At 38.8% G+C, this 14607-nt stretch overlaps 2 protein-coding genes across 2 annotated transcripts in view; one reads left to right on the forward strand and one right to left on the reverse strand.

Annotated features, from left to right (window-relative positions):
* The window catches only part of RAB6B (RAB6B, member RAS oncogene family), a 34378-nt gene extending 31436 nt beyond the window's left edge, over nucleotides 1–2942 (forward strand). Inside the window, exons 7-8 of the mRNA XM_072407639.1 lie at nucleotides 720–786; nucleotides 2169–2942. Coding sequence (XP_072263740.1) covers nucleotides 720–786; nucleotides 2169–2233 — 132 coding nt within the window. The 3' untranslated portion in view covers nucleotides 2234–2942. The remainder of the gene's footprint in view (nucleotides 1–719; nucleotides 787–2168) is intronic.
* Nucleotides 2943–6510: 3568 nt separating this feature from the next.
* SRPRB (SRP receptor subunit beta) lies at nucleotides 6511–13312 on the reverse strand. The gene is made up of 6 exons (XM_072410097.1): nucleotides 13127–13312; nucleotides 11469–11563; nucleotides 10558–10635; nucleotides 9421–9589; nucleotides 8895–8949; nucleotides 6511–7144 (listed from the first exon to the last, which is right to left on the reverse strand). Exons 1-6 carry the CDS (start codon nucleotides 13290–13292, stop codon nucleotides 6928–6930), a joined length of 780 nt encoding a protein of 259 aa, XP_072266198.1. The 5' UTR covers nucleotides 13293–13312; the 3' UTR covers nucleotides 6511–6927.
* Nucleotides 13313–14607: the final 1295 nt, after the last annotated feature.

Raw genomic sequence — 14607 nt, forward strand, 5'->3', positions numbered from 1 at the left:
ACAGTGTCTTATCATCGGGGAAACAGGGTAATAAAAGTTATGAAGATATTCACATGGATACTTGCACAGAATGAACTGCTGGTGGGGCATGAGGACAATGATGGGAAACACTGCACTACGTGAATATGTCTGTTAGTGTTCATGGTATTTAGTAAGTTTTAATTAAAGTTTAAACTAAATTATTTATATAAAAGTCAAACAAGCAGCTAGAAAGAGCAGCATGTGCTTTATTGCTCTGGTCCAGTGTTACTAACAAGCGTTCCTCCAGAGGTTGCTGGGGGTTCCTTGAGCAATGAACAATTTGCACCTCTCACGTCAGTTTAAGTGACACCAGTGATCTTTTTGACTATCTGTAAGGGTGACATTTTTCCAACTGGCCAGCACTGCAAGAAGCATTATTACCACTGACCACCATGCCTTTATACTGTAAGCTGTGGATATATTATTTATAGCAGGGGATCCCGAAAGTAATTTCAAGTTTTCATCCACGTTGAAAAAGTTGAGAAACACTGCTCTGGTCACTTGCACCAGGACTGGGACACAATAGATCTGATTTCTTACAATTGCAAGACTTAGCATACCTAGACCCCATGAGCAGCAAGAGAGAATGTTTTATTAACTGACTTGTTATCCTCAATGCATCTGAAATAATGGAGACCACAAGGGTATGACTCTTACATTTGAAAACACTGGCTGACATACAATTGCTTTCTTTACAGCTGTTTCGCCGAGTGGCTTCTGCACTGCCTGGGATGGAGTGTACAGAGGAAAAGAGCAAGGACGGCAGTATCCTTTAATCGTAAAAAGGCTTTGTAACTTCAGAACCCACTGCTGAATTTCAAAACATATTTCAAACATCTACATCGTACATATTAATTACCAGGAAAGTTTGTATTTAAATAACTTTATAGAGAGGAACGGAGAACAGCTTATATTTGTAGAACATGTATTCCCAAATGACAAAATGAATCACATGATCAGGAAATTAGAGTTTAGGCGGTGTAAGATGTTTCAGTGTTACCATGATTCAACATGATGCAACATTTACATCTTTGATCAGTTTTAGAAAATCACAGCTGCTTTAGGGTTTAGAAGTAAAAATAGATTCTAATAACATGAATGTAATATATTACAAAGTGGCTCATGTGGCAGTAAAAGTTTTTCCTTCAAAATATAATGAAAGTTTTATTTAATTTTTATTTAAGTTATTAATAATTATTAATTATAGTTAGTAATTATAACTAATTATTCATTTTATTTAGGAATACTTATAATGATTCTATTTACCATGGGCAGGGCTTTCTTTAACAATACATTTCCTTCCCTACTATTTGATGACAAAGTGCTCACTGCAAAAACTACACAAGTGGAACTATAGTATAGCAAACACTAACTGATCTGATTGGTATTGCAGAAGGGACAAGCAATGTCTCTTCTGCAATAAAACATACTTTTCTGCATGATATGCTGGGTATCACTGTACCCCCGATGGCTGTTGGGACTGAATGAACTCATCCACACATTCACAGGAGTTACGGCGTTTTGCCCTGGCCAATCAAGATGGCTGAAGATCCAATAACTAGAAGAGGACTGGGTGGAGCTGGGGGCACCTGCAACAGGTGAGTGTAATTAAAAAATTGCAATCAGATAGGCAAGTTTATTTTACTGTAGAAGGGACATTACCTGGACCTGTCTGGTTGCAATATTTTGTATTTAAATGTCCTGCTTTAAAATGCAACCTCTTTTACTTGTTTTTAAATCAGCTTATATTGTGCCTTAGCTGGTTTCTTTTTCCCCCTTCAATAATATGGCATTTTCATTACACACCTATTTTTATACCCAGTTACATTATTACTGGGCCTCTGTACAATGCAGCCAGATTTTGTCAGGTGGTTGATTTAGCACATTGGAATGCTAAATTACGTTGTGGGCATGCTGTTCTGTTGATATATTTTCAAACTAGGGTGATAAATGGCACCCAACTATATGTATTGATCTTAAGATTCTATGGAGGTAGATCATTTGTTGATTTATTCTTAAAAAGTGAAATATGTCATGTGTCATGTTTTGCATCAGCAATTACAAATGATGAAGGTTTCCTCTAGTTTTATTTCCACTGTAGGCATCCTGTACATATATGTTCCTTAACTGCTCATCCTGTACTATAGTGATTGACATTAAACTGGACAAACCTCAAGAACCGCAAGTAACCGATGCTGGGTGCTCCTGCTAATACGCAGCACATGACAGGTGAGCTGCCAGAGGCCGTGTGCTTAGCCCCGAGATGCTTCCTATTGGTTAGCCTGGAAAAACAAACATTTGGAAACAACATCCAGAGAATGTCAACATCCTCCACTGCTCCTGACTTCTCCCACCTCCCTGGAGACCTTGTTTGCTTTTTGTCTATTTTTCCCTTTTGGCTCTTGTGTTGGTCTTGAGTCTTCTACTCTCTCTTCTACCAGAGTCCTTCCATAATTGTTACTCATTGCACTTTTATTCCACATTGTCTCTTCTTTCTGCCCCTCTTGTGCTCACATCCCCAGGTCCTTATATATGCACCTTGTTACAAACAATTACATGTACAGGATCACTCCCTTACTACCGAGTATCTAGACGTAGATAGTAACTGTACACCAAGTGGTTTAATCTATGCCAACTGGTTAAAGCCAAGAGTACTCTGAATGGATTTAATTTAAATATCCACATGTAAATCCCTTCATTCACCAAGCTTACTCTTACCTAATTTATACTATTTTAGATCAAACATTCTTTCTCTTCCTTGTCATAATAAATCCTCCCTACACATAGCCCCTTAAACACACATCAGAAGAGAAAGGAAATCCTGACTCTAAATGCTGTTATTAACATTTTATTTTTATTTTCAGTTTTTGTTGTAATATATGTATAATTGTACTTTATTAAAATTGCCAAAAACTATGTGACACCAAGTATTATGTTGTTTTTATATGTTGAAATAACATGCTCTTGTGCAGAAAAGCTCAGTAGAAATCTTAATTTTGTCTGGATCTCTCAGATTCCACATATCACAAAAAGAGTAAAGATCTGATTGGTAAAATTCTGTCTGTTGCCATGTCTTATAATTAATACAAAACAGAAGTGGTAAGGGTCAGATCTACTGTCAGGTTTCTGCTAATGTCCACTCTGGGGAGATTCAACCTTCTGTTTGTCTTGGTAACCATTGTCACTGAATCAACCATCATTGCAGCAGACATTGAGGGCAAATGCTTCTATCATGGTAATGGACTGTGCGGACCTAAGGTGCACACGCATTTGTTGTATTGTCTTGAGCAAATTGTGAAGTGAAAGTTCGTATATGATACAACATTATTTGCCTTTGCATACCCACAAAATCAAAGGAACCCTTTGCTGTATTGTGAAGGACATACCATACATTATGTATTTATGGATTGAAATTATTAATAATATTATTATTAGGAATAACAGGATTTATATAGCGCCAACATATTATGCAGTGCTGTACATTTAATAGGGGTTGCAAATGACAGACAGATACAGAGACTGACACAGGAGGAGGAAAGGACCCTGTCCAGAAAAGCTTGTTCTAATATAAAGGTGCTTCAAGAACATTCTGGGACAGTATAAACACATAATCATCTGCTGCCCAAAAATGTAATGCTTAACTTGCTGCATTCTTTTTAATGGTAAGTAGTTGGGCCCAGTTTGCCACCCATTTCCCTGCTACTCCTCCTCTGCAACCCACCTGCTTCTTTTGCATTCCATATAAACTCCCTCTCTTTTTCTGTCTCATATTGATTTTCTCTGTCCTCTTCTGCATACAAATCCTTCCCCCATGTTCATCGTCTGTGACCAATTTCTACTCCGATCATCCTTCTGTGTCTGGCCTCTTTTTCTCCTCACTCAGCTGCTACTGATCATAGCTTCCTCCTCTCATCCTGCTCCAACACTATTCATTGCTGCTTTTACACTTTCCTACCATTCCGTCTTATTGTCACTGGACCACGCAGCCTTCTCACCAATTCTACTGAACTGCCATTGATCATTATTTGATCCTTTGATCCAACTTCACCTGGTGCTCAGTGCCCCTTTGACACTCTGTTCCACCACCACATCAAGCACTATGAATTACACCATTACCGTGCTCATGACGTCCTCCCCTGATAAGATTTATGTGCGCTAATATTTATAAATCCATTAGAAGATCAACTGTACAGCCCACCAAGATAATGGGGATCAATGTCTGCTTTTTGACATGTTATCAAAACTGTTCCTTTGTGGGTACAAGCGAAATTGTGATGCTCAAGCTCCATTGGTAGCCCTTGTTCTCCCTGGTTACCAAACAAATTTCTATTATATACCCAGACTTTTATTAAGATAAGTGAACCTTGGCACAGACCTAAAAGATTCTGTAGGTAATTTATTTTGGGTGTGGTTATAAAAAATTGTTAGGGTGCTAAGCCATTTACTGGTTTGGATCCTTAACAATGACCAAGTCAGTATGGAAGGACGTTGCTATATTTTGTAGGGATTTTGTAGGAGTTTCTTACTGCCCAAAGCAGCTCATGTTTCTGTTAAGAAAGCCAGAATTCCCAAAGTCCATCTAACTGCCACAACTTCCTGAGTGTGATTCTGACCAATACGAAGGCTATATGCACTACCAAGAAGTCGTAGTTGCTATACTTGAGTTTTGGGAACTACCAAAATGTACAGTAATGTAGATCTCCTAGGGATGAAATTATGCACCTAGTGGGCTCCTTCATGCCATAGCATAATGTACAATAAAACCTACATTCTAACCATATCAACACATAGTAAATGCACAGTGTATTCCTCCACATGCTCAACAACTAGCAGTGGTGATGATGGTGGTGAAGGGGTGTTATTAACTTCCTACAAAAACTAGTCTAACAGTTCAGGTTCTACGACCAATCTTTTTTCCACCCTCCCTTTGTGAATCATTGACCAGAAACAAGTATGCAAGTTTGAGTTGGTTTGGGTGACTTTACTGGTTGGCTGCTTGCTCTGGGTCATTGATCTATTAGGTAGTAAAGTCAACATTAAAAACAGCAACTTCTCGAATCAAATCATATTTTTATTTTAACACAAAACCCTGTTGGTTAAAATTAAATCTCCACTGCAAACCTGGCAGTGTTTGGAGACGAAGGTAGTACATCTTGCAGGTTTCTGAAAAGTCTGTCAGCCAGTGTTCACACCACAATGTGGTTTCCTAAAGGAACATTTCCATATACAGAGTTATAATGATAGGACCAGTAGAAACATTCTAAGTGTAGCCATCAGCCCACCAGTGAGGGACAACTGATTCAGCATGACCAACAATAGTGCTTTGTGGAGAAGCCACCTATATATAGCTTCAGTCGCTGGTCACTTAATTCCAAAGTGATGAATGCTTCAATGACTAAAACTACAAAAACATCCCTATTACTTTATTTGATAAATCATTTTTACTTTTACTGTGCTTTAAAACATGTATCATCAATTTGGAATTAAAGTTTCTGCTAAACCTGGGAGACTTTACTTCAGGATTCACTAACAGTGACAAATGTCTACAAGCAACTTGTACCACAGCACTTAAGGCCAGAGATGAAGCACTAAGCCTCAGAACATGTCTAAGGCATTTGTCTCTGAGCAAATCTGTGAAGCCTGGATTACAGCTTTCTATTGTTTTTATCATACATGCAATCTCTTGTTATTTGATTTGTGGGTTGTTCCTCTGGTCCTTGTATTAAAGCTTATGGAAGAGATCATGTAGGAATTCATTTAGTGGTGTGGCGAGCAGTGGGGATTTATTTTAAGCACCTGTTTCCCCAGCCTCAGTACTTCTCCCTCATGCAAACAGTGGTCTGGCTCTTTGAAAGAGGCATTTAACTATGTAGATCTCCTTTGGCAATATCCTCAAGTAAGGCTCAATGATAGGAATAACTAAAATCCCATGGATGAAAGTGGTTGGCCTGACACAGTCAGACTAAGAAGGAAAGGCCTAAGTAATGCTGGATGTCCTCCAGCCAGGGTTCTTAGCAGACTAGCTCCTGCTTATAATGCACACTGCAAAAAGCAACAGCATGCAGGAAAATCAAGGTAAACAATCAGAGTACAGAAAAGGAGTATATATCCATGCTCGAGGGATTACTTGAATTCAGCTTTATGCAGAACCAAACAGGACAAAGTTATTAATCTCTATAATGCTAAAGGAGCTTCACCTACTTTGTACTAGCTATGCTGTCCCTCACCATGAGAGTAAGGAGCAGCAGGTATAAATAGGATAGCATTGTAGATTAACTTATCTACTACTGAAACTCTGTAATAAATCTTTGGTTGAAGCAATCATTTCTCCACTCACTTGACTCATTTCTCTTGGATGATGAAGCTCTATTAAATTGAGCCACTGCCCTGAATTAGCAGCTAGCCCATGAGTCTGGGAATGGCTGCTTTTAACAAAGCCTCACAAATGCCAGCAAAACATAAAAAAGGTAACACACCTTTATGAATGTATTTTCAGCAAAAGGTACAAGCATTTTTTAATCTGTGCCCAGGTAATGTTACTAGTCAGCTGTTTGTGATAACAAGCTCATTTGAACAAACAGCATATCAATAATAATTTAGGAAAAAACAACTCAGTAAAATTATTTACCTATTACTTCTGCTTGGAGTCATTTATTATAGAACAAAAAAACTGCTAACTGACCAAACAAAATACTCCAGTCAGCAGATGTAACATAAAATAGTCCTAAATATGAAACGCCAGAATACTGAACACGTTACTTTTGTCCCATCAATGAAGCATCAGCAGCAGTCTTTACAAATAGTCTTTAGCGGTATTTAAAATAAAATGTGTTTTGTTTTTTTTTTGGAGAAGGTGCTCACATAATAATTCCCATTCAAATGCCACACTTATTCAATAGCTTTACATCACGCCAGTTTGGCTAGCCAGCCCTCTACATTGCTGAGGTTGGCATCGCCCTCTTCCTCTTTGCTGTCCCGAGTGCTGCATTCTAGAAACTCCACTTTCATAGGAAGCTGAGAGAAATCAAAATCTTTGCCTTTCTTGCCAAGCTGTGTGGTGGATGGAGAGCTACTGCTGTCCAGAGTGCTGGGAGCAGCTGATTGGGTGACACGCAATGTGTTCCTGTTGCAGGAAAAAAAAAATCAACATATTAGACACATGGAAAGCCTGCAGTAGCAACTTTACCTGTTTTTGCTCAGTGTTCTGCATAATGAACAATCTTGCTTGATCAGTTAGCCTAGAGCAGGGGTGTCAAACTCAAATACACAGTGGGCCAAAATTAAAAACTTAGACAAAGTTGCGGACCAAATTTAAACTGAAATAGCACCGCTACTACAGTTCCCTGTGTCTATAAAACAGTCCAATGTGGGGCCACACATAGGCAGAGAGGCCGCTGGTCTATAGACGCAAGTGATGTCGGAAATTGTAATAGTGGCGCTATTTCAATACAGTGGCGGGTCAGATGCAATTAATATTTAGAAATCCTTTGGGACCAAAATAAAAAAAAAAAAAAAGATGTTGCAGGCCAGAGTTTGACACCCCTGACCTAGAGACACTAACAAGCTGGAATGGATTTTACCATGTTTACCCAGAGTTAGAATAACAGTTTTAAATATATTTTAAAAATACTTTATTGAAGAAAGTTTGTGCAATGTAAAATGCTAGCTGTGACCTCTTATCTGCTTTTTCAGAATGAATTATACATTATTATAATGGTGGAATTGCTGCACTGTAATTACTTGTTGCTGCTGCAGATTTATACAACAAGAATAGTAAGGTTTACAATAAATAATACATCAAGAGGGAAATTAAATCCGAAAGCTGCACCCAAACAATAAAGGTCTTACAACTAGTCATCAGTATTTCCTGTGATTTATCACATTCAACTATACTTTGTTTCACTTTATGGGCCCGATTTATTAAAGCTCTCCAAGACTGAAGAGAATACACTTTCAGTGACGCTGGGTGATCCAGCAAACCTGTAATGGATTCCTTAAAAGTAATTTGTTGTTTGTTAGCAAATGTTTTCAATCCTGGACTTTATCCATTCAAGGTTTGCTAGATCACTCAGCATTACTGATGAAAGTGTATCTTCTCCAGCCTTGAGGAGCTTTATTAAATCAGGCCCTATGTCTTTGTGTGAAGGCAGGAAGAGCTTTGATTCATCTTATCTTCTAACAAAGAAGAACAGTGAGCAGCACAAAAGTGACAACACTAAATCTTATTATAAATCCCCTACTGTTAGCAATCAAAGGAAGCATTGTGTTCCTTAGATTTCACTTTGCAGATACACAGCTTCAAAGCTAAGCACAGAAGTACCTAGCCTCCCTCACATACCAGTGGACTGCCGTATTTAGGAGGAATTCCACACAAAAAAGAGCCTTCATATTCCTTCAGGATATTTCTTAGGCACAACAACATAACATTTCAATATACAGATTTCATATCCCTATGCCAGTGTTTTTCAACCGCTGTTCCGCGGCACACTAGTGTGCCTTGAGAGATCTTCGGGTGTACTGTGGGAAATTATCCAATTTCAGTTAATTGGTCCCAAAATGATTTATTTACTGCAAAAAATTTGTCTTCATTTGTCTATACCAGCGATGTATAGTGATGGGCAGAACCAAAAAAAACTCTTCCACTAGATGGGCAGCAGGTAGCTAATTTACGTGTCTGACTTTTTGGTGGTGTTCCGTGGGATTTTTCTAATTGTAAAATATGTGCCGCGACTAAGAAAGGTTGGGAAACACTGCCCTATGCTATATCAGATCTTCACTATTTAAAGTTTACGTCTACCCTAACTTGTCTGGCACAAAACTTCCACCTTAAAACATTCCCATGATTGGCACTTTCAATATCTTGCAGTACTTACAGTTCCTTTTCCAGTTGCTGCTGTATTAGTTTGGCTGATTTGGCCATGGAGATATCTGTTGGAAGAAAGCCTATTAGCTATAGTTTTTTATACACCACTTGAATTTAAGACTGTAAGGTATATACACAAGTCCCCCCATTATATAGTACATAGCTATAGACCACACGGTTATACTAAGATCTGTTCTGTCAAATACATACATAAAACCAATTTATATGGAGAAGCATTTGCTCAGATAAGTCTAAATAAGATTTCAGCAATGAACTGTTTTAAATTGTTGTATAGTAAACAACTTTACTTTTATTCCAGTAAGATCAGCTACAATATCAGACTAATAAAACCTGTCCAACTCATAAAAGATCAAGTAATCAAAATTGTTGTGGTTCTCTGCAGACCAGAGAAATTAACAGCCATACTAACGAAAGTTGCAACTAAAAGAAAAATATACCCCTGATCAATGGATTGTTTACAAATATGACTACAATCTGCATCATATTCCTGTTTTTCATCTCAGACAGGGACGCACCTTGCTTATTGCATGCAATCAGTATGGATGGGGCATTCTTCTGTAGGGCAGCATCAGTCAGAATCTGGTACAGAAACTCTGCTACATCCTTAACTTCGCGTTGGAAAGCTGAACTGTCCACCACAAACACAATGGCTCTGCATAAAAGGAAGAAAAGTTGGATCATAAGCATAAATTATTCTACATACACAATCACAGCAGCAAAATATTTATTCTAATAGAATCCTGTGCTCATAATCAATGACAGCAATTATAATTCAAATTATGATACTGATAGTGTACAGGGTATAAGCCAGTTTTACAATCATTGACCATTTATAATTCTGTAATTGCCAAATTAAAATGTGTGGATTTTTCTACAGCAATTTGGACACAAATGGGAATCAAAGTGGTTAACCACTGTAATAAAACGATAGGACTGGCAATGTGAACAGCCTTTAGAGTGCTTTTTTTAGGCGGAGAAGAATAGCACATTAGCAGTCAAGTTAAAAGGGGGATTTATTTATGTGCTCTAGATTTATTTCTCCTGTGCTGTGCTAATATATGACAGTGGTAATGCTTTTCTAAAAAAAAAAAAAAACAACAGATACTTATTTATCTAAGAACCTATAGATGCCAAACATATCACAACCTTTAGATTGCCTTTTTAATATTAGTAAGATAAAACAAGAGCAGTTGTTCTGGCTACTTTGAACACAAACCGATTTATTGCTCCTGAACACCTAATATTTTTGTTCCTCAACACACAAAGTCCTAGCGATGATATAACAATAAAAAACAAATAAATAGACAGATATTACTGATCTAACTTAATTAATATCCATTACGTACACTGTATGGAAATCTGACTCTCAATATTTACCGGGGAAGAATGCATCTTTTAATAAACCTATATTACCTATTAACCTCATATTTGCTGTCACTTTAAATGGTATACATAAAACAGCAAAACTAAAATGCATGTAGAAAACTGATGTGAGTGAGGTTTAACAGCAAAAGTACTCCATACTGCTATGAGACCAATATTAAAAAAATTAGATGTGCTTATGAATTGACAACACCATTAAATATATATTGATTTCACAGTAATATCCCTGATGTAACATTAACACATTGAATTAGTATTTAGGATCTTACTTTGTCACTTTTTGCTCTGTAAGTGGCAGATATGGCAGTAATAGAAGTCTGTGTTTTCCTAAATTTTCCAGTTAAAAGCTGAAATAAAGCAAAATAAAATGTTAAAAATGCAGTTTAACAGTTAAACGTCATATTTACTACAAGCAGTGGCATGTTTGCCACCTGAAATCTTTATTGCCTTTGTGATTGGCTTTCTACTTTCCCTGGAAGTCCAAATAGAGGAAAAGTCTTGGAAGACAAATGAAAGAACCTGATGCAAACAAAAGGTCTTGTCACCATTCTCAATCCAAGTGTCTATATGCCAAATTAGTTTACCTTTGGAACTTCCAGGGATCCTAAAAATATGTGTGCGCTCCATTAGACAACGTGGGTCACACAGCTTCCACGTTAACTTGCCAGTCTTCTTTCAGCTGACAAATGTGACTGGCACACTGATAAACTTGGCAAACAGGAACCTGGAGAAGCCCGCTTAATATACCTGGGGCTTACATAGTAAGGTGAGAACACACATCTACATTATTATCTATGCATGAACACTTTCAGGGAAAGTTTTCTTTCCAGTTATCAAAAAATAAACAAAAAGGATGTTTAGTATGCCCTGGGTCTGCTGAATGATTAACAAATAGATCAGATGGCAATAGGCCATATAGCTTTGCTGATGTATTAAGCTATAATTGTAACCGTTTGCCATGGCATCTACTATTTTTAACTGTGGGAGACAATGAAAGCTGTCTTATTGTTACAAAGAATAAGTAAAGAGCCAAAAATTGTCCAAATGAGGTGATCACCTATTGCTTCCACTCAGATCAGCAGGTCTAACAATCAATGCACAATCTGGTCCAACGTAGGTAGTTCATTTTGGATATTATTTCAATTCTACAGGTCTTAACAGTGGTATAGGATTGTCATACCCGGATGAAGAGCAAGGTCTTCCCAGAATCAGATAGGCCAACAAGTAGAATGGCTCTTCTGCTAGTCTGACTTCGTCGCAGAAGCTTCCAAAGCACTAAGAGAAGAGAAAACAAAGGGTGGTGAATACATCTGCCATAATGTAACAAAAAAACAAAAACAAAAAAACAATAATGTGAGATTTACCCAAGGTACGCTTTTGCCCAGCAAAACCCAAATTTATTCCAATGAATGGGAAAACAAAATCAAAGCAGGAGAGGGCAATAACATGATCTGTCAAAGTCATACAAAGGAGATATTCTCCAACCATGGAGCTGTTCCATTTTTTGAATGACAGTGGTGGTAACACCATGGTGGTGCCCCCAACAAAGTGGATCCTATATTATAAATCAGTGTTCAAGCCAGAATTTGTTTAGGCTGGGTGGGAAGAAATTGTAGGTGGGTTGCGATCCCTGTATTGTGACCCCATTCTTCAGTAACCACCCAAAAATAACCAGATGGTTACTGAAAAGTGCCAGGTGGTGCAACCGCTTAAAAAGGGGCTGAGGAGAACTCTTTAGCTAGTTAAGGAACAGAGTCATACAAAAAAAAATCTTAAAAGTTATTTGTCTTTACAGAAAAATGAAAGCAGAGACCGATGGCTTGTTTGATGAAGTTTGTAACTCTTCAGGGCAGGGTTCTTCCCTCCTCCTGTGTCACTGGCTGTATCTGTCTGTCATTTGTAACCCCTATTTAATGTACAGTGCTGAATAATATGTTGGCACTATAAAAATACTGTTTATTAATACTAATATTAATATTAAGAAAAGAGATGCGATATTCAGGATATGATACTGATTCTCTCATCACTACCTAATTAGTGATTGATGAAGAACATATTAAGTGTTGGCTGAGCATCTGATCACAAAGATGAGTATGGCAGACCCAAGGTTTCTGTAAATCCATGTGTGCCGGTTACCCCTTACCTCAATGGCATCATTAGTGAGATATGTAGCCATACAATATGCTAGTGCAGGTAAGCATTCTCTCATGTCCGATCTTTCTGCAGTTTTTATTAAACAGGATTTATATAGCGCCAACATATGACGCAGCACTGTACATTAAATAGGGGTTGCAAATGACAGACAGATACAGACAGTGACAAAGGAGGAGGAGAGGACCCTGCCCCAATAAGCTTACAATCTAATAGATGGGGGAAGCAGGGCACAATAGGAGGGGCGATATGAAAAGTGGGTAAGTAGTGAAGGTTTTAAGAGACAGAATAAGGTAGGCAAGTTCTAAAAAAATGGGTTAAGAGTGCTCTTTTAAAGTAGGAGCAAGGCGAATAGGATGAGGAAGACCATTCCAGAGAGTCCGGGAGCTCTAGAGAAGTCTTGAAGCCATGCGTGTGATAAGGTTATGAGTGGGGAGGTCAGTAGTCAGCACAATGGGGTCCTGCAGTTAGTCCATGGGGGACAACTATTTCAAGTGGAACTAAAATTCCACTTCAAAACATAGTGTTAAGGCAATGTCCCTACTGGAATAACACACACACACACACACACACACACACACACACACTTTCTTTGTGCTTCCATCCTATTCATGAAGTCCCCATATAATGTATATAGTGAACACAGTGATTTCTGCTGCAAGATGAATGTACAGATCAATAACTCACCCAGGCTCACCAGTACAACTACTATGGCCACGACTACAGACAGCACTGTGGGGTCTTGTCTCTGTAGCTCCTGCTTGATGGACTCCATGTCTAGAGACCACTGTGGGCTCCCAGCATCCTGAACAGCGGCCATTGCTGTCACCACTTCATAGGCGGCAGTGCGCATGCGCCTCACCTCCCCGCTACGTGTCACTTTACAACAACCAGTGAGGAGCGCGCTTCCGGCATGCGCAGAGCATGCTGGGAGGTGAGGGACACGTCACGTGGAAGTTGTGAGGTTTGGCGGCGGGAGGAGGATGATGTGTGAGAGCTGACGTAAAGCACAGATTGTGCTGTGTACAGCCCTGACTATAGGCAGTCATCACATCTGAGGGGAATGACACAGCATGCTTTATTATTGTCACACCTTTATACACAAGCTCTGTATTCTTACTTACATCACCTCCTTTTGTCTCTGATATGATTGAGATATATATATATATCACATATGTATTTTCTAAATAAAACCTTACTCCTCTATGACGACGTAACTTCCCTCAATCAGGTCCCACATCATCCTGGAATTCTTCTCCGTCACGGTGCCAAGGAATTGCTGGGCGCCGCCATTTTCATTTTCTCTTCCGGTCTTATTGCTATTTCACCTGATCTCACACTGCGCAGGTGTATGATCAGGTTACATAGCCTGCTGTAAAAGCAGAAAGTAAGAGACAATCTCACTGCACATGTGTGAGATCGGCATACCTTTCCCCTTAGTGGAAAAAAATGTCCCTACTGAGATCGGGCATGCGCAGAGGGAGCAGCCAAAGCTTTCTAAATATATTTCTAAAAAAGCATTTACTTAACCTGGCAAATGTTTTCAATCCTAGACCAGATCCACTCAAGGTTTGCTGGGTCACTCAGGTTCTCCCATGATAATCTATCTTCTCCATTTTTGGAGAGCTTTAATAAATCAGGCCCAATGATTCAGTTACTGCAAGGTGCCCCTGAAAGCATACCTAAATTCAGAAATTTCACTTTACATAAAACATGAGGAAAAAACTCTTTTGTGTAAGGTAAAAATTCTGTTTGTTTAGGGTTTTTTTAAGTGCAACACCTTTTTTTTTTTTACAAAAAAAGGGTGCAGCACCGCCCCCTAATGATGATGATAATTAATGGTAGCGCAAAGCCTCCCGGGATACCTAAGTAAGTAAGAGCATCTCGGGCAAGCGCAGAAGGAACCTTTACGTGAATAAAGGAAAAATTGCCTGCATCGGCATGTGCAGTGAGATTGGCAAGTTTTTTTCCAAACTACGTCACCCGCTCTCCCATCTGCGTCAGGTGACGTATGAAGAAGGACCCGGAAGAGGCGAACATGGCGCCGCCCAGCTCAGAGACAGATACCGTGACGACGTGGGACCTGATGGAAGATACCTCCGAACCGATCAACTGCTGTGCTTTAGCTAGATTGGTTTCTCTTTTTGTAATTCCACATAAGGGTGCTC

This window comes from Pyxicephalus adspersus, chromosome 4 (genome assembly GCF_032062135.1).
Source record: "Pyxicephalus adspersus chromosome 4, UCB_Pads_2.0, whole genome shotgun sequence".
NCBI lineage: Eukaryota > Metazoa > Chordata > Amphibia > Anura > Pyxicephalidae > Pyxicephalus > Pyxicephalus adspersus.